Source organism: Somniosus microcephalus, chromosome 9 (assembly GCF_052327205.1).
Source record: "Somniosus microcephalus isolate GS21.2 chromosome 9, FLI_Smic_1.0, whole genome shotgun sequence".
Lineage (NCBI taxonomy): Eukaryota > Metazoa > Chordata > Chondrichthyes > Squaliformes > Somniosidae > Somniosus > Somniosus microcephalus.
In genome coordinates, this window is record NC_140995.1 from 108,374,918 (window position 1) to 108,397,614 (window position 22,697).

Sequence of the window (22,697 nt, forward strand, 5' to 3'; positions counted from 1 at the left end):
CACCCATCTAACCTTTTCTTAAATGATGACAGTCTATGCTTCAATCACAAACTGTAGTTAGTGCATTACACAGCCTCAAATCTGGTGTAAAAAAAAGTTTTTTCTGCCCCTCCCCCCATCCTAAATCTTTCATATATATCTATGTTCCCTCATTCTAGACTTCTCAACATTTGCCACCCTGACACAATTTTCACTGCGAGATTTTTGTAAAGGTATAGTTTGTGCCTCCATCTCCTCCCCAACCTCAGAGTATTCTGGGATGCATGACATTTGGCTCTGTTGACTTTGCATTTTAACCTCATTTAATAGTTTAAAATGAGGACCAACCCATCTGTAAAGTATGACCCTGCCCCAGAACCTCTTCAATGTTCTAGAAATCTGAAACACTCCCTTCCACACCACCTTTCTAGTCATGCATTGACAAATCTAATCTGTTCCTCCCTTACTCGTCCATTGCATCACCCTAGGCATAATTACTACCTTTCCGGTCCTGCACGTTAATCTAGAACCTAACTCCTCAAACTCCCTCTGCAAGATCCCATCCTACACTTTCCTGTCACTGGTTCCTACGTGAGCCACAACTTCTGCTTAGTTTCTCTCCCACTGCAAAAGTTTTCCCATCCGGTTGAGTCCCTTACCCTGGCACCTGGGAGGCAGCATGCCATTCTAGTGCCTTGGTTACCACTACAAAAGAAACAGTGTATCCCCTATTCCAGAGCCACAGGGATTTCTTGTACTGGTTCCTCCAGTCTCCAACCTCAGCCCCCAGATGTGGTCACCCACTTCCTTTTGTGCTTCACTATTCAGCTTCATCTGTACAGCCACTACCTTCTAGAATCTATCTTCCGGAAACCTTTCCTCCCCATATGTTGGAGCGCAGTCAACTGGTCCTTGAATTTAGCATTTCTCTGCTCAAGCAATACAACTCTTTAACACTCCATGCATATGTACTCCTCCTGAACACTTCCCACATCATGCATGGCGCACACGTCCTCTCGTCAAGCTCCTGATCCTACCATTTTTATGCTTCTAAATTCCACTTAGATTAGATCTAATTCTCACCAGGTAAAAAGTTCTTCACAAAAGCTGGAATAGATTTCCTAGTAGGGTAGTAGAAGTAACATCCTGAAATCATTTAACAGTTGGATGCCATGATTTGGGGTGCGCGGGGGGGGGGGGGGGGGCGAAGAAAGATGGCAGGCAAAGATTGTAAAATCTTTCCGTATCTTTGAGCATAGAATAGCTTTCTTCATCTGTATCGATCTTGTGAAATGTAAGTTAAACCATAACACATACCAGCCAATATCTTAGGAATCCACATTTATTGTCAAGTCTTCCATGAAACAAAATTGTACAAAATATAATCTGATCACATTAAATTCAGACACAGCCCAGTCTAGATTAAAATTGTAATGTCACATAGTCCCCTATAAACGATCATTATCCCTTTATATAGTGAAGTATGTAACTGAAAAATACCTCAAGCCCCTGAATTATTAAATACAGCTCAGACTTTTCATGACAGTGGTTGTTTCTCATTACAACACAGACTTATTACAAGAGATAGGAGCAAAATAAAATCTCCTTTAGACCCTTTTCTGATAGAAAAGTGGACAATGAGACAGCGTCCTTTTCTTGGGGGGTATCGCTACATAGCAATCAGTGATATGTTTTAGTTTAAATTTAAGTTTTTTCTCTTTCAAAACATGCATAATGAGTTTGAAAGCAAATTATAGAAATCATAAGCTCTCACATTTCATAAAGAATTTACACATACCAGAATATTTCCCCATTCCTCGGCGGTGTTATGTTGGACATATTGTCAACATTAACTAAGAAGCACTGCCACTAATTTAAATTTAGTTCTGCAATTTTCTTTCCCAACTAGCTATCTTTCAAAATAGCTTCACTGGCTCTCAGCTTATAGGTTGATTTAAGTGCCAATTCATATTTTTTGCAATGGGTAAACCAGCTCCCAACAGCTCTTAATTTTAGTAGGCTCCAGAACGGCAAGGAAATCTGCCAGCAATATTACAAAAAAATGGTTTACAAAAAGGAAACTGTCTCAATTTGTGAAGAGCTTGACTTCCAAATAAATACCATTATTGGGCACATTCTAAGCAGACAATATGAAACAGATATAAAAACACAAATCCAGTTCAGAGTAACATGGCACATGCCCTTATATATAGAATTCAAGAGGCAAACTCTACATCAGACTAAAATTGCATAGCATTACATTTGTAATTCAAAGCAGCGACAACTAGTTTGTAAAAATTTTTGCCATCAGGTTTCAAAATTGCATACACAATATATTTAAATGTGTTTGAAAAACAATTTAATTAATTCATGGAGTACGGCCAGTCGTCGGCACAAGACATTATGGGGATGTTATTCAGAGCAAACAGTTCCAGTATTTAGTGCAATCCCAGAAGTGCTGTGCCTAAAGTCTCTGTACCTAAACAAATAGTCCAAAATGCTTTAGAAGGGAACACAAAATCATTTACTATTGCCAGTGATTTAAAAAAAAATCTAGGTATGTTTACATATATATTCCACACTTATTATCCAGAATTGAGAATATGTGAGTGATTCCACCAGATGAGATCATTTCACTTTTTTGATGCTTCTCATCACCTTTGGTGAGTACAAACATCAAGGCCGGTCAAGATACAAAAGTGATAATATTCAAAACAGAGCACTATTTAAGCTCACATTTAACCCCAAAGGCAGTTGGTTATGAATTCATGATTGGTTTTTTTTTTTGGCCATGTTTTATATAACTGGAGAACTGTTTTTTTAAACCTTGACTCATTCTAGGGTACAATTATAGCTACTGAATAGTTCTGGCCAGGCAGCCTGGCTTCAAATTCCAACTCTCATGACCAAGAGGGAGTTCCATGTCTGCGTACTCATATTCATGCACAGAGCTGGGGTTCCAGATGGTAAATTTTAAATCTTGAGCATGCGGGACACCCCCACCCTGGAGTACTACTTAAAACTCCACTGGAGTTGTACTTTATTTGGCATTAAGCCCAAGCAGTGGGAGACTCGCTTCTCCACGTGGTATGACACTACTGCCACCTGGAGTGGGGACAGGATCCAACTCTGGAGTTATAATGTCCTGCATTTTAATTGGCAGAAACAATTTGATTATATTCCGTGATCAACAGCTACAGTATGTTTTACAGTATAACTGCACCCCTAGACAGCACTATGATGTTATAACATGTTTTAGTATCAAGTAGTCGCTAATTCACTAGCCACAGACATAGATTAGTACATTATAGTGAAAATAGATGATGGCTGGTCAACTTTTCAAGCTTCATTTTGATCAAATGGCCTAGACACCATAAGAGGGAGCACAACATTTACTGGTGTAGATAACCTATGCGACTTAGCCATCATTGCCCATGAATGATGTGGAAATTTGCAATAAGTAAACAGCTTTACTTTTTAAAAAGGGGGCATTTCCCCACCATTTAATATCCTCATCTTATAACCTAACTTTTTTTTCCAAGTTATCGTTATTCATCTTGGAAAATCAATAACCATTTCTGCTGAAGGAGCGCACAACTGGAATAAAAATGGGTTCCCAAAGACAGAGAAAATATCAATGCTGATTTTAAGGGGCACAAGTTACACCAATTAAAGCCTTGGTGTTCAGCTTATACTGCGTATGGGTAAAATCATTAAAAAAAAATAATCTGTTGTTTTTAAAATCAGGCGAGTTTGGGTGCAAAAGTGTAATTTCCAGGAAAAGTGTAATTTAGATTTTCTAATGGATGGACTAATAAATGTATAGCTGTCAGAAGCATACAAGAGCTGAATTCCTCTCATTCTACAGTTGAAACAGTGGTTTCCAAATTCCACTTTGTCAGACAGATCTTTGTAGTAATTTTTTTCTTCATAAAACTTTCAAACTAATGTGGATGCAAATCCATGTACCAGATTAAGTTAGTGCACGTTCAGGAAAGATGGATTCTTTAAATAATGGAAGCCTGAAGAGACAAAGTTAATTGATGTCTTAATAAATTTTTGCTCGCCATCCCAATCACATTTGCTTTTTAATGCTACATAAATGATACCAGTGATCAAAGTTTTGGTTTGTATGGATTTAGTTTGGTTTAAATAGGCTGCATTTAAAACAATTAGAGTTGTTCAACAATTTTAACCTCAATTCATGTTATTTTTAAGAATAAATCCCTAGTTGTGTCCCATATAGTTCACAACAATGTTACAACAGAAATGTTAACTGCAAAGGGTGTTTAAAGCAGGGAAAAAATTCAGTATTTTATGGAAGGATGCACCACTTTTTCTATGCCAGCCATTTGTATTAAGAACAAATTTCAGTCAGAAACAATCCAGGTTGAGTGCGCAAAATCTTCTATGAGCAATGCTTTAAAATAAAGTAGCACTATGCATGTTAAAAAAAAAATTCCACTTTGTCAGAACATCTACCTCTTCAACAGAATCTAAACTATAGAACTGTGCTACAAGAAATTTCCACCTTGAGATCTTCAAAATGCTACTGATGGTTTTAAAAATGGTTAAAGTAGGATTTGTAGACTAGAACCTCATTACCAAAATAACTTTGCATCCCAGCAAACATGATACAGCAGTAACTAAGAAACAATTCTGAAAAATTAAACAGAAATTTTTACCCATTTGGGGAGGGGGGGCGGGGGGCGGGCATTGAACACAAAACATGCGTCTTAGCAAAGAATTGATTCCTGTTTTAATACATTGCAATTGGACAAAGATTAATCTTGTAGTAATTACGGAGAAAGCTGCTGTTGTAATCACTATGTGACGTACAAACTATGCTACATGGATATCAATGTATTATTTTATTCACAGGAACATAGGTTACCAGAGATGTTAGAAATTCAAACTGCTTTGTTAAAAAATGACAGCACTAAAGCTGCAGAACATGATAGAAAAATAAGAAATACTGGCCAAAGGTGCCGTTTATATTGCTCATCCACAGTAATGACAATCATGTGAAAAGTACATATTTTGCAAAAGTGATTTGCATAAATTCAAAACAGGACAAAAATTGTTAAAAATGGATATTGTGTTTTGATACATTATACATTTATGCAACTCTCAAGCCCCCAAAGCAATGTCAAGCAACAACTTGTGCAGACTTACTGCCTTTGGTTAGACCATATTTACCTTCTTAATAGGACCAATGCTTAGTGGGCTAGTAGACAAACATTGTGTTGTATGTGTCTGTTGGAATAATATTACCTAGTTTCTGGATTGGAACAGAAATTGGAAAATGCACATATATAGAGATTTTACTTGAGCTGGATTCATCTGTTCACATTTATATTATCTGGAATATGGCATACTCTTCCCTGAAGCCCGAAGTCAGTGACCTGAAGACATTTCAAACCAGTACTAAAAATATTTTGCTATAATATGCTGCAGCTTTGTGGACCTTTTCTACCAGACATATTCTCTGTCTCACAAGTCTACCACAAAACAAATTCCATTTCTGAGGTTTGTTAGCTGTAAACATATACTTTAAAAAATACACAAGTATGGAAACTTTATGCACAGTAATAAAATTGTTTATACACAGTTAAATGAACATTTTAAAAGTTCAGTAATAAGTACAGTATAATAAATGTAGCATACAGATTCTAGTATTTACAATTACACAGACCAATAAAAATAGTGGCCAATTCTGCCATTTTTCAATTATGTTGTGTGCATTGATTAAATATATATTTCACAATTCCTGGAAAAACATTTTAGTTGGCATACACAATTTGATTATATTTAGTGACAGCACAAAAACTTGTTTAACAAGACTCAATTGCTAAACTTATTACAGAATGTTTGTTCACCCAAAGTCTACAAGCAGTATAAAGTTTTGGTTGCTTTTGACTTGAAATGATAATAAAAATCTCTTGTAGGCAACACCAAAGCAGCCCAATTCATTAAAAAAGAGCAGTGTTAATTTTAATTAGACAAAATTGAACACTAGAAGAGTGAAGCTGCAGATTTAAGTTTTGTTTTACTTTTAATTTCACTATAAATTCCAATGCTTTTTAAAAAATTATATTGAGTGACCACTGTAGAAAAATTCAAAAATCCAGAGAGATGTGCACTGGCAATAGTCACATAAAAGACATTTGTAAAATCCTCTCCTGCTGCAAAAGTCATCAGTAAGTGTGCATGAAGACCAGCTCAAAAAATCATGTTTGAGTCAGTAGCTCATTAAATCAAATTTTCTCACTGCCGTAGCATATTATAGAAATTCACTTGCGCCATTTGTTGAATGAGTTGAAAAAAAACTGACTTCTAGAACGCAACAGTGCTGGACACTTAAAAAAAAAATGAACAAAGTCCTCGAGATTGGCTTTTCAATAGGTTATAGGGGGAAATACTGTGAGGAGTGAATTAGTTTTGTATTTGTAAAGTTACACTACATGGATTTTTTTTTTAGGAACTATTAGATACAGGTTAGTAATTAATAGCCATCAACCTTTACACACTGTTGGCATTTGTAGTTCTGTGATAGGCTCAATGCCAGGCAATCAAAAGTGAACCCACATTTTCCCACCATAAAATTTACTTGGACAAATAGTAAGGGAGAGAAATGAAAATACAATAATGTTAGTCTGAACTAAGAAATGGCTATTCAAAACTTCCAATAAATCAAAATCTTGATAATAGATAGCAGCACTGGATTCACAACTAAATGCATCGCAGATCGGAATATCAACACTCATCTTCTATGATTAAGAGATTTAGATTTTTGGCCAGATTACAGATTTTTTTTTTAAAGTAGTCAAGTGACAATCTTACAACTGCAATTTAGCTCATGCCAATATAGCCAGAGAGTTTGGATATTACATGAAATAAATCTTCCCACAGACAATCCTGATAACTAAATCCACTCAGTTAATCAAGTAAATAACCTATTTGGCACAAACGTTCAATCACTAATTAAAAGTGCAGTGCGGTACAAAGTACATTCTTATTAGGCCAAATAGATGCTTTTAAGATGACCACAGCTTCACGGATCTACCTTCTGGTGAACGTGCAAGAAGTTTCTCATCTAATGAATCAATAATTCTAAATAGTTTGCATCATTCAAATAAAACACATCTAGCTGGTCAAATAAAGGTGTTGCACACTGCAGATCTGTTCCACACCTACAAACTTAAATGCCTCTAACCAATGAGGAAACTACTTTCCAATCCACTAAAACGGAAATATTCAAGACACCTTTTATTCCCAAGCCGAATTTGATGCAACTACCATTTTGCACATGCTGCAAAACAAGACTGGCTTTGGTGGTAAACATAGTAAAAGTGTACTCTGGGCCAAAAATGTGTACAGTATATATATATATCTTTTTTCAGTTAGCAGTCTTTTACTAATAGCTAACAGTCATTTGAAAGCCTAAAATCAGTGCAACATGAAGTTACTTACCTTTTTATTCGCTTACAAACTCAGACATTTGCTTCAATGGAATGAAGAATAAAGTTATGATTTCAGTCAAATACAGACCTATTATATTGCAAAAAAAAAGCCTGTAGGACTAAAGAAAAAAGCAGCCAAGTGACCCTTTTGTTTAAAATAGGTTATATCCCATAAGAATGTTTCAGTTGCTCTGTGGTTGGACATAAGACACAAATGCAGACTGTACAATACATTACAAAACAAATTTACAAATGTGTTGGTTGAGTGTGAAGATCCTTCAGAAAAATTGGCATAATCTATAAGTTACATACATGTTCAATTAAAATTTATTTTCAAAACCCTGCTCAAATATGCTTGGTTAAAATTAATTTTCAGATCCTCCATTTCTAGGTATCGCTTCTGCAGCCAGATTTTTGGTCTGATGACAGCTGGGATGATTCAGATTCCATGGATTCTGACTGTGGCTGAATGATGATAGGGATATTTACACCTAAAGGGAAAAACAAAATTTAATTACTATGATGCAGTATCTTCCCAGTATAAAATGCAGGAGCAGATGTGTTGGGCAGTTTTTGTTAGGCAATTTAAATGGACTCTTCGGTTTATCGACCAAGCTAAAAAAAAAAAAAATTGTTCTAAAGTCTGAAGCAATGGGCCGGAATTTTCATTCGCCGACGTTACTCCTCTGAAACTGACCTCAACTTCAGGATTTAGTGCATGCGCATCTAATCGCGGAAATCCTGAAGTTGCGGTCATTCACTGCTCTGTGCACCCACTATCAATCTCCGATTTCAAATTAACAATTGAGCTAGCATCAATTGCCGTTTGCGGAAGAGAGTTCCAAATTTCTACCACCCTTTGTGTGTAGAAGTGTTTCCTAATTTCACTCCTGAAAGGTCGGGCTCAAATATTTAGACTGTGCCCCCTAGTCCTCTACTCCCCAACCAGTGGAAATAGTTTCTCTCGATCTACCCTTTCTGTTCCCCTTAATATCCTGAAAACTTCGATCAAATCACCCCGTAACCTTCTAAATTCTAGGGAATACAACCCTAATTTGTGTAAGCTCGCCTTGTAACTTAACCCTTGAAATCCGGGTATCATTCTGGCAAACCTACGCTGCACCCCTCCAAGGCCAATATATCCTTCCTAAGGTGTGGTGCCCAGAGCTGCTCACAGTACTCCAAGTGTGGTCTAACCAGGGCTTTGTATAGCTGTACTCCAGGTGTGGTCTAACCAGGGTTTTGTATAGCTGTATTCCAGGTGTGGTCTAACCAGGGTTTTGTATAGTTGTACTCCAGGTGTGGTCTAACCAGGGTTTTGTATAGCTGTACTCCAGGTGTGGTCTAACCAGGGTTTTGTATAGCTATACTCCAGGTGTGGTCTAACCAGGGTTTTGTATAGCTGTACTCCAGGTGTGGTCTAACCAGGGTTTTGTATAGCTATACTCCAGGTGTGGTCTAACCAGGGTTTTGTATAGCTATACTCCAGGTGTGGTCTAACCAGGGTTTTGTATAGCAGTACACCAGGTGTGGTCTAACCAGGGTTTTGTATAGCTGTACTCCAGGTGTGGTCTAACTAGGATTTTGTATAGCTGTACTCCAGGTGTGGTCTAACCAGGGTTTTGTATAGCTGTACTCCAGGTGTGGTCTAACCAGGGTTTTGTATAGCTATACTCCAGGTGTGGTCTAACCAGGGTTTTGTATAGCTGTACTCCAGGTGTGGTCTAACCAGGGTTTTGTATAGCTATACTCCAGGTGTGGTCTAACCAGGGTTTTGTATAGCTGTACTCCAGGTGTGGTCTAACCAGGGTTTTGTACAGCTGTACTCCAGGTGTGGTCTAACCAGGGTTTTGTATAGCTGTACTCCAGGTGTGGTCTAACCAGGGTTTTGTATAGCTATACTCCAGGTGTGGTCTAACCAGGGTTTTGTATAGCTGTACGCCAGGTGTGGTCTAACCAGGGTTTTGTATAGCTGTACGCCAGGTGTGGTCTAACCAGGGTTTTGCATAGCTGTAGTCCAGGTGTGGTCTAACCAGGGTTTTGTATAGCTGTACTCCAGGTGTGGTCCAACTAGGATTTTGTATAGCTGTACTCCAGGTGTGGTCGAACCAGGGTATTGTATAACTGTACTCCAGGTGTGGTCTAACCAGGGTTTTGAAAAGCTGCACTCCAGGTGTGGTCTAACCAGGGTTTTGTATAGCTGTACTCCAGGTGTGGTCTAACCAGGGTTTTGTATAGCTGTACTCCAGGTGTGGTCTAACCAGGGTTTTGTATAGCTGTACTCCAGGTGTGGTCTAACCAGGGTTTTGCATAGCTGTACTGCAGGTGTGGTCTAACCAGGGTTTTGTATAGCTGTGCTCCAGGTGTGGTCTAACCAGGGTTTTGTATAGCTGTACTCCGGGTGTGGTCTAACCAGGGTTTTGTATAGCTGTACGCCAGGTGTGGTCTAACCAGGGTTTTGGATAGCTGTAGTCCAGGTGTGGTCTAACCAGGGTTTTGTATAGCTGTACTCCAGGTGTGGTCCAACTAGGATTTTGTATAGCTGTACTCCAGGTGTGGTCTAACCAGGGTATTGTATAACTGTACTCCAGGTGTGGTCTAACCAGGGTTTTGTATAGCTGCACTCCAGGTGTGGTCTAACCAGGGTTTTGTATAGCTGTACTCCAGGTGTGGTCTAACCAGGGTTTTGTATAGCTGTACTCCAGGTGTGGTCTAACCAGGGTTTTGTATAGCTGTACTCCAGGTGTGGTCTAACCAGGGTTTTGTATAGCTGTACTGCAGGTGTGGTCTAACCAGGGTTTTGTATAGCTGTGCTCCAGGTGTGGTCTAACCAGGGTTTTGTATAGCTGTACTCCGGGTGTGGTCTAACCAGGGTTTTGTATAGCTGTACTCCGGGTGTGGTCTAACCAGGGTTTTGTATAGCTGTACTCCGGGTGTGGTCTAACCAGAGTTTTGTATAGCTGTACTCCAGGTGTGGTCTAACCAGGGTTTTGTATAGCTATACTCCAGATGTGGTCTAACTAGGGTTTTGTATAGCTGTACTCCAGGTGTGGTCTAACCAGGTTTTTTTTGTATAGCTGTACTCCAGGTGTGGTCTAACTAGGGTTTTGTATAGCTGTACTCCAGGTGTGGTCTAACCAGGGTTTTGTATAGCTGTACTCCAGGTGTGCTCTAACCAGGGTTTTGTATAGCTGTACTCCAGGTGTGGTCTAACCAGGGTTTTGTATAGCTGTACTCCAGGTGTGGTCTAACTAGGATTTTGTATAGCTATACTCCAGGTGTGGTCTAACCAGGGTTTTGTATAGCTATACTCCAGGTGTGGTCTAACCAGGGTTTTGTATAGCTATACTCCAGGTGTGGTCTAACTAGGATTTTGTATAGCTGTACTCCAGGTGTGGTCTAACCAGGGTTTTGTATAGCTGTACTCCAGGTGTAGTCTAACCAGGGTTTTGTATAGCTGTACTCCAGGTGTGGTCTAACCAGGGTTTTGTATAGCTGTACTCCGGGTGTGGTCTAACCAGGGTTTTGTATAGCTGTACTCCGGGTGTGGTCTAACCAGGGTTTTGTATAGCTGTACTCCAGGTGTGGTCTAACCAGGGTTTTGTATAGCTGTACTCCAGGTGTGGTCTAACTAGGATTTTGTATAGCTGTACTCCAGGTGTGGTCTAACCAGGGTTTTGTATAGCTGTACTCCAGGTGTGGTCTAACCAGGGTTTTGTATAGCTGTACTCCAGGTGTGGTCTAACCAGGGTTTTGTATAGCTGTACTCCAGGTGTGGTCTAACCAGGGTTTATATAGCTGTACTCCAGGTGTGGTCTAAGGTTTTGTATAGCTGTACTCCAGGTGTGGTCTAACTAGGGTTTTGTATAGCTATACTCCAGATGTGGTCTAACCAGGTTTTTTTTGTATAGCTGTACTCCAGGTGTGGTCTAACTAGGGTTTTGTATAGCTGTACTCCAGGTGTGGTCTAACCAGGGTTTTGTATAGCTGTACTCCAGGTGTGGTCTAACTAGGATTTTGTATAGCTGTACTCCAGGTGTGGTCTAACCAGGGTTTTGTATAGCTATACTCCAGGTGTGGTCTAACCAGGGTTTTGTATAGCTATACTCCAGGTGTGGTCTAACCAGGGTTTTGTATAGCTGTACTCCAGGTGTGGTCTAACCAGGGTTTTGTATAGCTATACTCCAGGTGTGGTCTAACTAGGATTTTGTATAGCTATACTCCAGATGTGGTCTAACCAGGTTTTTTTTGTATAGCTGTACTCCAGGTGTGGTCTAACTAGGGTTTTGTATAGCTGTACTCCAGGTGTGGTCTAACAAGGGTTTTGTATAGCTGTACTCCAGGTGTGGTCCAACCAGGGTTTTGTATAGCTGAACTCCAGGTGTGGTCTAACCAGGGTTTTGTATAGCTGTACTCCAGGTGTGGTCTAACCGGGGTTTTGTATAGCTGTACTCCAGGTGTGGTCTAACCAGGGTTTTGTATAGCTGTACTCCAGCTGTGGTCTAACCAGGGTTTTGTATAGCTGTACTCCAGGTGTGGTCTAACCAGGGTTTTGTATAGCTGTACTCCGGGTGTGGTCTAACCAGGGTTTTGTATAGCTGTACTCCAGGTGTGGTCTAACCAGGGTTTTGTATAGCTGTACTCCAGGTGTGGTCTAACTAGGATTTTGTATAGCTGTACTCCAGGTGTGGTCTAACCAGGGTTTTGTATAGCTATACTCCAGGTGTGGTCTAACCAGGGTTTTGTATAGCTATACTCCAGGTGTGGTCTAACCAGGGTTTTGTATAGCTGTACTCCAGGTGTGGTCTAACCAGGGTTTTGTATAGCTATACTCCAGGTGTGGTCTAACCAGGGTTTTGTATAGCTATACTCCAGGTGTGGTCTAACCAGGGTTTTGTATAGCTATACTCCAGGTGTGGTCTAACCAGGGTTTTGTATAGCTATACTCCAGGTGTGGTCTAACTAGGATTTTGTATAGCTGTACTCCGGGTGTGGTCTAACCAGGGTTTATATAGCTGTACTCCAGGTGTGGTCTAAGGTTTTGTATAGCTGTACTCCAGGTGTGGTCTAACTAGGGTTTTGTATAGCTATACTCCAGATGTGGTCTAACCAGGTTTTTTTGTGTAGCTGTACTCCAGGTGTGGTCTAACTAGGGTTTTGCATAGCTGTACTCCAGGTGTGGTCTAACCAGGGTTTTGTATAGCTGTACTCCAGGTGTGGTCTAACTAGGATTTTGTATAGCTGTACTCCAGGTGTGGTCTAACCAGGGTTTTGTATAGCTATACTCCAGGTGTGGTCTAACCAGGGTTTTGTATAGCTATACTCCAGGTGTGGTCTAACCAGGGTTTTGTATAGCTATACTCCAGGTGTGGTCTAACCAGGGTTTTGTATAGCTGTACTCCAGGTGTGGTCTAACAAGGGTTTTGTATAGCTGTACTCCAGGTGTGGTCCAACCAGGGTTTTGTATAGCTGAACTCCAGGTGTGGTCTAACCAGGGTTTTGTATAGCTGTACTCCAGGTGTGGTCTAACCGGGGTTTTGTATAGCTGTACTCCAGGTGTGGTCTAACCAGGGTTTTGTATAGCTGTACTCCAGCTGTGGTCTAACCAGGGTTTTGTATAGCTGTACTCCAGCTGTGGTCTAACCAGGGTTTTGTATAGCTGTACTCCGGGTGTGGTCTAACCAGGGTTTTGTATAGCTGTACTCCGGGTGTGGTCTAACCAGGGTTTTGTATAGCTGTACTCCAGGTGTGGTCTAACCAGGGTTTTGTATAGCTGTACTCCAGGTGTGGTCTAACTAGGATTTTGTATAGCTGTACTCCAGGTGTGGTCTAACCAGGGTTTTGTATAGCTATACTCCAGGTGTGGTCTAACCAGGGTTTTGTATAGCTATACTCCAGGTGTGGTCTAACCAGGGTTTTGTATAGCTATACTCCAGGTGTGGTCTAACCAGGGTTTTGTATAGCTATACTCCAGGTGTGGTCTAACCAGGGTTTTGTATAGCTGTACTCCAGGTGTGGTCTAACCAGGGTTTTGTATAGCTATACTCCAGGTGTGGTCTAACCAGGGTTTTGTATAGCTATACTCCAGGTGTGGTCTAACTAGGATTTTGTATAGCTGTACTCCGGGTGTGGTCTAACCAGGGTTTATATAGCTGTACTCCAGGTGTGGTCTAAGGTTTTGTATAGCTGTACTCCAGGTGTGGTCTAACTAGGGTTTTGTATAGCTATACTCCAGATGTGGTCTAACCAGGTTTTTTTTGTGTAGCTGTACTCCAGGTGTGGTCTAACTAGGGTTTTGCATAGCTGTACTCCAGGTGTGGTCTAACCAGGGTTTTGTATAGCTGTACTCCAGGTGTGGTCTAACTAGGATTTTGTATAGCTGTACTCCAGGTGTGGTCTAACCAGGGTTTTGTATAGCTATACTCCAGGTGTGGTCTAACCAGGGTTTTGTATAGCTATACTCCAGGTGTGGTCTAACCAGGGTTTTGTATAGCTGTACTCCAGGTGTGGTCTAACCAGGGTTTTGTATAGCTATACTCCAGGTGTGGTCTAACCAGGGTTTTGTATAGCTATACTCCAGGTGTGGTCTAACCAGGGTTTTGTATAGCTGTACTCCAGGTGTGGTCTAACCAGGGTTTTGTATAGCTATACTCCAGGTGTGGTCTAACCAGGGTTTTGTATAGCTGTACTCCAGGTGTGGTCTAACCAGGGTTTTGTATAGCTGTACTCCAGGTGTGGTCTAACTAGGATTTTGTATAGCTGTACTCCAGGTATGGTCTAACCAGGGTTTTGTATAGCTGTACTCCAGGTGTGGTCTAACTAGGATTTTGTATAGCTGTACTCCAGGTGTGGTCTAACCAGGGTTTTGTATAGCTGTACTCCAGGTGTGGTCTAACTAGGGTTTTGTATAGCTGTACTCCAGGTGTGGTCTAACCAGGGTTTTGTATAGCTGTACTCCAGGTATGGTCTAACTAGGATTTTGTATAGCTGTACTCCAGGTGTGGTCTAACCAGGGTTTTGTATAGCTGTACTCCAGGTGTGGTCTAACTAGGATTTTGTATAGCTGTACTCCAGGTGTGGTCTAACCAGGGTTTTGTATAGCTGTACTCCAGGTGTGGTCTAACTAGGATTTTGTATAGCTGTACTCCAGGTGTGGTCTAACCAGGGTTTTGTATAGCTGTACTCCAGGTGTGGTCTAACTAGGGTTTTGTATAGCTGTACTCCAGGTGTGGTCTAACCAGGGTTTTGTATAGCTGTACTCCAGGTGTGGTCTAACCAGGGTTTTGTATAGCTGTACTCCAGGTGTGGTCTAACCAGGGTTTTGTATAGCTGTACTCCAGGTGTGGTCTAACCAGGGTTTTGTATAGCTGTACTCCAGGTGTGGTCTAACCAGGGTTTTGTATAGCTGTACTCCAGGTGTGGTCTAACCAGGGTTTTGTATAGCTAGACAGCTTAGACAGTGTTCACACTGGGAATCCCCATGACAGAGCGCTGCAAGCAAATGAATGCTGAAAAAGGAAAAGTTCGCCACAGAAATCGTGACATATCATTTACTATGCAGGTGAGCAATTTTCTGACTGCAAGTATTGTTGTAATGATCCAGAGCTTGGTTGTAATTGACCAAACATTTCAACTTAGTTCTTTATAAAATACAGCAAATTAACTAAAAATATCAATTTTTGCTACGCAATCACTGTCTGAACTAAGCAGCTTTAGAAATGGGATGGGGGAAAGAGAGAACAAAGGTGCATTTATAAAACACCTCTTCATCGCTCCCACTTGTCCCAAAACATGTCACATACAATTAATTATTTTGAAATGCAGTACTGTAATGTTGGCAAAGAGACAAAAGGAGAACTGAAAGAGAAGAAACGTATTAAAATATACTGGGTGAAGCCGAGAAGATCAGGAAAGTCTCAAATAATCCCGGGGTTGTGCATTTTTAATCTGAGCATGGGTGGCAGTTGGAGCACAGCTGGCTCCAGCATTTCTGGCTTTGGTGGAAATTGGGGTTGGGGGTCGGGGGGGGGGGGGATACAGCCAGAGTTTCTGCTCCTGACTGCTAGTCAATGAATACCACTGGAAAGGGCAGAAGAGCATGTAAAAGTCATCCAAGGGCACAATCATGCTCAATATGATGCACCGCTCGCCTCCCCCACCCCCCCCAAAAAAGTTAAGTAGCTCAACGGTGGCAAAGCTAATGCACAAAAAATGGTCACTTGAACAAATTACTGGAGGTTCGTTAGTTGTCATAGAGCCTGGCTCCAGCACGGGCTAGGAGCAAGTGGAGAAAAATGGAAGGGGAAAATGGATCTTTCAAGCTCCATCAAAGCCGGGATAAAGGTTGAGAAGTCTGCCAGAAGGCCTCACAAATATACTTTAAGGGCAATAATAATACTTATTCTAGTTGAACATGGAGGTGCAAAAGAAAAAATATTTCTATATTAGTAATTTTGAAGTAAAAATGTGTCAAACAATGAGCTATTGATGCTACACATTGAACTATATGAACCTATTAGCACAGTGGTTCTCAAACTGGGGTCTGTAGAGACTTTCCAGGGGGTCCACGATCAGAGGTAATTTCAAGCATACTCCTCTTTATAAAACCGACACTGATTCAGTTCTTGCGAATTAGTCTCAACGGCTGGGCCCGCCTCCTCAGAGGCCCACAGCGCGCTCTCACTTTGCAACAATTGCTCCCTGCCGGTCGAACCAATTCGTCTCCCTGGCGCCGCGACCCTGTGCCATTCTCCCGACACGTGATCAGAGCGCCTGTGGGGCCCTTCAAACACGCGCCTGAATGTGTTCACCCAAACACATACAATCCCACAGTGCAGCTGTTCCAGAACATGCCAGAGGGACGGTATGTTGGTGAGTCATACTTCCAGCAGCATCCCAGCATGTGCAGGGGTGCTCGTGCCCTCACTCACCTTGGCCAGCCTGCTGACAGCTTTAAAAATTGTCCAGCACTAAGTGGCTAATAGTGGCCATCTGTTGCTGTGGAGTACCCAGAATTGGTCAAACATCACACCAAGGATAGACAGACTCAGCATGTGAGAAGCAGGCACACCCATCTCAATGATATCTGTAAGCAAATACTTGTTTTCTTAAAAGCATTATTAAAACATTCTTTACATTCAGCACTTTCATATTGAGTAGTGTATAGTATTATCATTTAGATGGGGGTCCGTGATTACCAATCCATTTGAAAAAGACTTCTTCAACCAAAAAAGTTTGAGAACCACTATTAGCATATAAATTGTTACTGCAGCAAATATAATTCACTATTATTGAATTTGAATTTAAAACATTACAACATTAGTGTAAAATTAAAATACCAAGATAATTCAGCTATGATTGTATGATTTGAACAGTACATGCTTAAAATATAGCCAATGTGTTCAATTTGCAAATTGTTAATATGAGCACAAAGTTAGTTGAAATGCAAATGCACTAATAATCTGCTGTCCAAAAGCAACATTGTACATCCATCCAGTCCTAATTATTTAGACTTTCATTAAGTAGCCAACAGCATTAAATACAAAGCAAGCAAAGTCTGAGGCCTTCAAAAACATAGGTGGGACATTTCTGATCTGAGCCTCAAGAGGATTATGTACTCTGCATTTAAGGGGTCTGATTAACTCTAGTAGATTGCTTCAAAAAAGGCTTTTTGTACACAAAACTTAAACATGGCATAACAAGAACAATCATTTTGATCACAAAATCATTAGCATAATGAGACTGCAAACAATCAGCTGATCGAGCAATGTTTAAAGCAATGTTATGATCTATGCAGCATTCATTAGGTTGCAAGCTCAAGGATATTAGTGAGGACAAGAAGCCAAAAACCCTCAAATTCTCTTACGAGTAGTTACACCTGCTGTTTTTCATCTGCGTTTTCAGGGGCTGAACTAGGTGCTGGTTGGGCGATAATAACTGCTTCCCCTAATGAATGAAAAAGCAACAAGAAAATTCTCAGAAAAATGTTCTCGCTTTATTAGTTATTCAATACATCGAAGTACTTTAATAATGATGAAACACCTTTGTATCCATCTGATGGTTACCATGTGGAGACATGCTAGGTGTGTACCCCATACTACCAATATCTGGCGAGCCATTTGGAGACGCCCTGCTCATAGGGAAAAAAATTCAAGACTTCAGATCAAGTTGCCCATGCACTCGAGGGTAGTGTGGGGACACACGTTTCTACATGCTAAGCATCACTTTAGTTTAGTCCTCAAATAGGTCCCTTTTTGGATCCAAAAGTAACAAATTATTTAGCCTTTACCACAAACCACTAATATAAAAACACAACGCTGCAAATTTGCCTTTAAAAACAACAAAAACTGTGAAGCTGTTTGTTTCTAACAGCTTGTTACATAATAACCTACATTTATAAATAACTTGCATTGGCAAATTACAGCATTTTCAAATAATTTCATGTTATGAAACATTTGCAAACAATGATTACAAGTTCTGTCAAGCTTCAAGCAATCAAAAGAATACTCCAGTATATCTCAGAAGTAGTCAAGTAACATCGACAAGTGGAATTTAAAATGAACTCAAACCATTCTTTTCCAACATTTTTCAATAATTCCCTTTCTGGGTGACAGCATACTAGCATTCTCATTACACAAACAGTAAAATATTGGTCTCACATCTTTGATTGCCCACTGCAAATTCTCAGTTGTAGTTGCATCATCAGGAGATGCATGGATGGAAGCCAGATATTTCCCCACAGACTTCCCTTGTTTAAATTGACTCAGTATACTTAATTTAATGTCTGTGCTTTTTGCAAGTCCATTAATACGGTGACTCTGTTGCACAATCTGTTCCTTGAAAAATAGAAAATGTCTCCAGTTTTGAAAATTACTCTCGCACAATACAGGAAACTTTGTGCTATCCGGAAGTTGAATGTCCGGCAACTTTGATCTAACGGCAGAAATCAGCAGCCGTTTTGGTTAGGTTTTTTTTCTGCTTTTCACAGGCAGGCTCTGGAAAGCGTCTTTGTCGCTTAGCAACAGCTTCAGAGACGCTTCCAAGCTACTGGGCCGAGTGTTTACAAGCTGTTGCTGAGCAACAGTGTTTTTGCGGGGGCTCTAACACATATATTCAGGACCTCTCTGGCCATAGGGGATGTGCCAGAGGACTGGAGAACCGCTAATGTAGTACCATTATTCAAGAAGGGTAGTAGGGAAAAACCGGGGAACTACAGACCAGTGAGCCTAACATCAGTGGTAGGAAAATTATTGGAAAAAATTCTGAGGGACAAAATTTGTCTCCACTTGGAGAGGCAAGGATTAATCAGGGATAGTCAACATGGCTTTGTCAAGGGAAGGTCATGTCTGACTAATTTGATTGAATTTTTTGAGGGGGTGACTAGGTGTGTGGATGAGGGTAACGCAGTGGATGTGGTATACATGGATTTCAGTAAGGCCTTCGATAAAGTCCCGCACAGGAGACTGGTCAAGAAGGTAAGAGCCCATGGAATCCAGGGTGCCTTGGCACATTGGATACAAAACTGGCTTAGTGGCAGAAGGCAGAGGGTGATGGTCGAAGGTTGTTTTTGTGACTGGAAGCCTGTGGCCAGTGGGGTACCACAGGGATCGGTGCTGGGTCCCTTGCTGTTTGTGGTCTACATTAATGATTTGGATATGAATGTAAAAGGTATGATCAGTAAGTTCACGGATGATACAAAAATTGGTAGGGTGGTAAATAGCGAGGAGGGTAGCCTCAGTCTGCAGGACGATATAGATGGGTTGGTCAGATGGGCGGAACAGTGGCAAATGGAATTTAACCCGGAAAAGTGCGAGGTGATGCACTTTGGGGGGACTAACAAGGCAAGGGAATACACAATGAATGGAAAGACCCTAGGCAAGACGGAGGGTCAGAGGGATCTGGGTGTGCAAGTACACAGATCCCTGAAGGCGGCGGAACAGGTGGATAAGGTGGTAAAAAAGGCATATGGGATACTTGCCTTCATTAGCCGAGGCATTGAATATAAGAGCAAGGAGGTTATGATGGAGCTGTATAAAACACTGGTTAGGCCACAGCTGGAATACTGTGTGCAGTTCTGGTCGCCACACTACAGGAAGGATGTGATCGCGTTAGAGAGGGTGCAGAGGAGGTTCAGCAGGATGTTACCAGGGCTGGAGCGCTTCAGCTATGAAGAGAGACTGGGCAGATTGGGTTTGTTTTCCTTGGAGCAGAGGAGGCTGAGGGGGGACATGATTGAGGTGTACAAAATTATGAGGGGCATAGATAGGATGGATGCTGAGGAGCTTTTTCCCTTAGTAGAGGGGTCAATAGCTAGGGGGCATAGATTCAAGGTAAAGGGCGGGAGGTTTAGAGGGGATTTGAGAAAGAACTTTTTCACCCAGAGGGTGGTTGGAGTCTGGAACTCACTGCCTGAAAGGGTTGTGGAGGCAGGAACCCTCACAACATTTAAGAAGCATTTGGATGAGCACTTGAAATGCCATAGCATACAAGGCTACGGACCAAATGCTGGAATATGGGATTAGATTAGACAAGGCTTGATGGCCGGCGCGGACACGATGGGCCAAAGGGCCTCTATCCGTGCTGTATAACTCTATGACTGCGATGAAAAGCTCCTATCTGATAACATTGACGCTGGTCTACCCGGAGCTTTTAAAAAAACGGCAGTAGCTCGGTCCCGTGGGTGCCGGATAGCACAAAGTTTCCTGTACTGGGCAATGCCAACCATTACCCTTGCTGAAACTAGTGACAACACAGATGGAGGGGCAAAACCAGCAACTACAACTGGACGGTTTCACCACAGTGGCATCTAGTGGCTAGAATTGACACTACAGCTACTTCAATGAGCATAACTGAAAAACACCAGTGGTATTTATGGCTGTTAGGAGTCATTCGGAAGTATGCTTTCAAGAACAGTTTGGGAACTATCAGGTATGAGGGAGGAAATGTTCACACAAGGTCCAAATTGATGTGCAAATTTCCTGAAAAAAAAAGTTTTAAAGCTTCCCATAATTGCACCATGTATTGAGAAGTGTGGATATTAGATGCTTCTCATGCTGGGAGTCTAAATGTCACCAAGCCATTAAAAGCGCTCAGGACTGAGGTGCTGAATTCAGCACTTCAAAGTCTCACTTTTAGCTGATGTGCTCCAAAAATAAATGTAGAAAACATCTAACAGACCACGAATCCTGAAATGTGGCACATCTGTTGAAGATAATAAACAACTTGTTCAGGTAAGTTTACATTTTTTGCCTTAAGAAATACAGACCAATTAAATACATATTTTGGTTCTGTCTTCACAAAGGAGGACACAAATAACCTCCCAGAGATGTCGGGGAACATAGGGTCCGATGAAAGGGAGGAACTGAAAGAAATCAGTATTTGTAGGGAAATGGTGTTGGGGAAATTGATGGGATTGAGGGCCGATAAATCCCCAGGGCCTGATAATCTAAATTCTAAGGTGCTTAAGGAAGTGACCCTAGAAATAGTTGATGCTTTGCTAATCATCTTCCAGCATTCGATGGAATCTGGAACAGTACCCATGGATTGGAGGGTAGCTAATGTTACCCCACTATTCAAAAAAGGTGGTAGAGAGAAAACGGGGAATTACAGACATCGGTAGTGGGGAAAATGCTAGAGTCCATTATAAAAGATGTAATAGCAGAGCACTTGGAAAGCAGTGACAGGATCGGACAAAGTCAACATGGAATTACAAAAGGTATATCGTGCTTGACTAATCTACTGGAATTTTTTGAGGATGTAACTGGTAAAATAGATAAGGGAGATCCAGCGGATGTGGTGTATTTGGACTTTCAGAAGGCTTTTGATGAGGTCCCGCATAAGAGATTAGCGTGTAAAGTTAGGGCACATGGGATTGGGGGCAAGGTATTGACTTGGATAGAGAACTGGTTGGCAGACAGAAAGCAAAGAGTTGGAATAAACGGGTCTTTTTCCGAGTGGCAAGCAGTGACTAGTGGGGTACCGCAGGGATCGGTCCTTGGGCCCCAGCTATTCATAATATATATTAACTAGCTGAAGTGCCCGGCGGTGCCGAGGCTTTTTCGAGGGCATGTTGTTGTTGGAAGAGAGAGAGAGAGAGACTGGGGGGAAGAGAGAGAGCGACTGGGGGGAAGAGAGAGCGCGACTGGGGGGAAGAGAGGGAGGGGAGGGGTGGGGGGAAGAGAGGGAGGGGAGGGGGGGAGGGAGGGGAGGGGGAGGGGAAGGGAGGGCGGGGGGGAAGGGAGGGCGGGGGGAGGGGAGGGGGAAGGAAGGGAGGGAGGGGGGAAGGGAGGGCAGGGGAGGGGAAGGGAGGGAGGGGAAGGGAGGGTGGGGGGGAGGAAGGGAGGGAGGGCGGGGGGAAGGGCGGGGGGGCGCCCCCCCGAGGGTCGCGACCCCCCCCCCCCCCCCGAGGGTCGCGCCACCGCCCCCCCCCCCCCCCCCCCCCGGGGGTCGCGCCACCGCTCCCCCCCCCCCCGGAGGTGAAGACCGCCGATTGCGCGCGCAGCAGGAGCTGAGACGTGGCGTCTCTCTCGGCCGGCGGGCCCGGTTGCCAGGGCAACCGTGACGCTGACCAAGCCAGAGAGAGAGACGCCTCGTCTCAGCTGCTCCTGCTGCGCGCGCGGCCCCCCCCCTCCCCCGAGGGTCGCGCCCCCCCCCCCCCCGAGGGTCGCGGCCCCCCCCCCCCCCCGAGGGTCGCGGCCGCCCCCCCTCCCCCCGAGGTGAAGACCGCCGATTGCGGCTGTGCGAGACGTCCGGTGGGCCCGGTTGCCAGGGTAACGCTGGACGCCCAGCAAGCCCCGGCAGAGAGAGACGTCTCAGCTCCTGCTGCAGGCGCACCCTAGCGGCGCTGGGCTGAGGCTCGGCCCTCCAGCCTTCGAGTGGGGCCGGGAGGTGCCTAGCTCGGGCGTGGGTGCGGAGGAGACGCCGAGGCTTCTAGGCCTACCTGGAAAAACGGGGAAAGGTCGGAAAATTAATGAGATTAGATAAGTTAATTACTTTCTAAATCATTTTTTTAAAAAACAATATGTGTTTTAAAAGCAACGTTTTTTTTTAAGACGCAGAAAGCGGGAAAAAGAAAGGAAAAGTTTGGAATCAAGATGGCGGCGACTCACCTCGGTTCAGAACGATAAAGCCCGGCCACACGCGCACCGATTGGCCCGGCGGCACACGCCAGCAACCCGGCGTACGATTGGTCGAGCTCGAGGTCACTCTGTCGCTAATGAGCGGATAATGAGATGCTAATGAGCGGAATGTTGAAGG

General features: G+C 42.5%; 1 protein-coding gene across 5 annotated transcripts in view; it reads right to left on the reverse strand.

The window, feature by feature from the left end:
* Window positions 1-1,305: 1,305 nt before the first annotated feature.
* The window catches only part of dnajc5ga (DnaJ (Hsp40) homolog, subfamily C, member 5 gamma a), a 104,475-nt gene continuing 83,083 nt past the window's right edge, over window positions 1,306-22,697 (reverse strand). For 4 of the 5 annotated variants that reach the window (XM_085996980.1, XM_085996979.1, XM_085996978.1 and 1 more), the window contains exon 5: window positions 1,306-7,933. In XM_085996980.1, the coding sequence (XP_085853106.1) occupies window positions 7,830-7,933 (104 nt within the window). In that variant the 3' untranslated portion in view covers window positions 1,306-7,829. Of the gene's footprint in view, window positions 7,934-17,307; window positions 17,388-22,697 lie in introns of all 5 variants that reach the window. The other variant, XM_085996982.1, reaches the window with a different exon arrangement.